This window comes from Diaphorina citri, unplaced genomic scaffold, assembly GCF_000475195.1.
Source record: "Diaphorina citri unplaced genomic scaffold, Diaci psyllid genome assembly version 1.1 scaffold9754, whole genome shotgun sequence".
NCBI lineage: Eukaryota > Metazoa > Arthropoda > Insecta > Hemiptera > Psyllidae > Diaphorina > Diaphorina citri.
This window is the reverse complement of record NW_007387128.1, coordinates 1-2,200: the sequence shown is the minus strand read 5'-3', so window position 1 is coordinate 2,200 and position 2,200 is coordinate 1. Positions and strand designations below refer to the sequence as shown.

Below are 2,200 nucleotides of genomic sequence, written 5' to 3'. Positions count from 1 at the left end.
TGGTACTAAGGTCATGGCTCTGTATTAGCAAACATGAAATTATTGATATTATAATGCTGGCTACTCAAACCCATTCAAGAACACTTACATTACAGGTTACAGGTCACCAACTGTGAAGAGTATAAGTTACTGTTGTTTTTCTTTTCAAGATGAATCTTCACAAAGTCATGTCAGAATCTATCAGTAACTTACAGGTCACTTTCTGATGCTCTTGTGTTGATTCTATTAGAAAATCTGATATGGGGTATACTATGGGCAATGGGCATGCTTCAACATAGACCCGCACAGCAATACCGGGCCCACACGCTCAGACCATGAGTGACCGGCATAAGAAATAACCAAGTAATCAACCCCTTCGCTTTAAACCTTGAAAAAAAAAAGCTCTTACATTACTTCAAGGCACATTCTTCTACATCCATGCCCATCCAGGAAGGAAAATTTCGGTCAGAAAATATCCACCCAGGTCAGGATTCGAACTCAGCACCTCCAGGTTGAGAGTCACTGCTCTTGAACACTCAGCCACAGAGGTGGGCTCACTTTAAAGCCTGTTTCAACATGTCTTCCAAATTTGGTCTTTCGACAAATATTTGCACATAAATCAGTAACAGTTGCCGCACCCCAAGAAACGCTAGACCAAAATCTAGCAACATTAGAGCGCAAAATTCATTTATTTTCCTACAGCAAAAGCAGATATTTGCGCAAATTTCACTCATACCTGCGCGCCGCGCCGTCTACTCAGTCCGAATGCAAATGGCTGGGATCTGTAAACCTGGACGTCAATATATAGAACAGGGCCGGCGTCGGAACCAGCAGGATAATTAGGGCTGGATTCACATGGGGCTGTGTGATAACCACAAGGCCGTAAGCATGCAGTGCCCAATGCCCCAGGAGGATGAGACAGTTCCGCAAATCCGTTACCGTGGAAACGACAAGAAAGTGGACGCTCTGGTCAATTTTGAACGCAAAGTGAGTTGCCATGGAAACGACGGAGAGGACGATCGTGATGTAGGCGAAGCTGTAGTCTGAAATAGGAGACATGAATAACACTGAATTAGATTTAAGGTAGAAACACACTACCATCACGTCACGTGAAGTCATGTGGAGTCAGGAATATGTAGTTCAAAATTTTCCCATTATATTGTAGGTAATTTCGTTCAGGACAGCCACACTACCATCACGTTACGTCACGTGATAGTAAGAATAAGAAACTACAGGGTTCAGTGTTCGGAATAGAAATTGAAGGGGAATACATATTACTTAGGCCAGCCACTCAGTATCAGGTACACCCTGATGAGCACACACTTGCAGGTAGACCTGACAGGTACGGCTGAAAAGGTCCGTCTGTCAGGTCTACCTGATACCTGATGAGCGCACACATACTGTCTGTTAGACCTGATCAGGTGTAACTTTTGTCAGGTCTACATGATAGTAAGTGGCTCGCCTTAGAAAAATATTCTTACATATAAGTCCACCACATATGAGATGCACCAGGGCCAGCACAGGGAACAAATAGAGGCCAAAGTAGACAGTCCTAGCCGCCCCTGTCCTAATACAGAATCTTGCTATCAGGGGCCTGATGCTGGTGAGAATGATGATGTTCAGGAGATAGAAGATAAACACCATTGTGTATCTGGAAAAGATAAAACCAAGTCAGTGAGGATCGAGATAGTGAAAGAAAGATATTGGGAGGTTGTCCCTGAAAGTAACTTGGCACTTGGCAAAGATTTTCACTTGGAATTGGAAAAGCATCACCTTTTGAGTTGGACTTCCAAGTAGGTAAAAACCTACTATACATTATATATATGTATATCCGTCGATCCACATCGATTCACAATAAATTCACATTAATCGACTATCTGTGGACACACCTTAATGTTAAGGTCTTATCGTTCCGAAAGCGAAGAGAAAAGGAAGAGAGGATAGGAAAAAGCGTTCCGAGAACGAACCTCATTTGTTTATGACACAATCCGCCCCGGGCGGGAATCGAATCCGCGACCTAGTGCTTACAAGACAGACGCGCTACCTTCCAAGCTAACTAAGCTGGCTAAGAATTTTCTTCTAGAGGCAGCTTTCCTAACACATCTCCCTAGCAGACACTTCGAAATCTTTCTAGCCATTTCATTGAAACATTTTTAAAATTATTTCGACTCCATCCATTTTCACGTAGCAAACCGAATTTTATTTCTACCAAAAGTGTGAC

At 43.0% G+C, this 2,200-nt stretch overlaps 1 protein-coding gene across 1 annotated transcript; it reads right to left on the bottom strand.

Annotated features, from left to right (window-relative positions):
* Window positions 1–141: 141 nt before the first annotated feature.
* LOC103522620 (JNK1/MAPK8-associated membrane protein-like) lies at window positions 142–1,652 on the bottom strand. The gene is made up of 2 exons (XM_008487718.3): window positions 1,461–1,652; window positions 142–1,022 (listed from the first exon to the last, which is right to left on the bottom strand). Exons 1-2 carry the CDS (start codon window positions 1,621–1,623, stop codon window positions 736–738), a joined length of 450 nt encoding a protein of 149 aa, XP_008485940.2. The 5' UTR covers window positions 1,624–1,652; the 3' UTR covers window positions 142–735.
* Window positions 1,653–2,200: the final 548 nt, after the last annotated feature.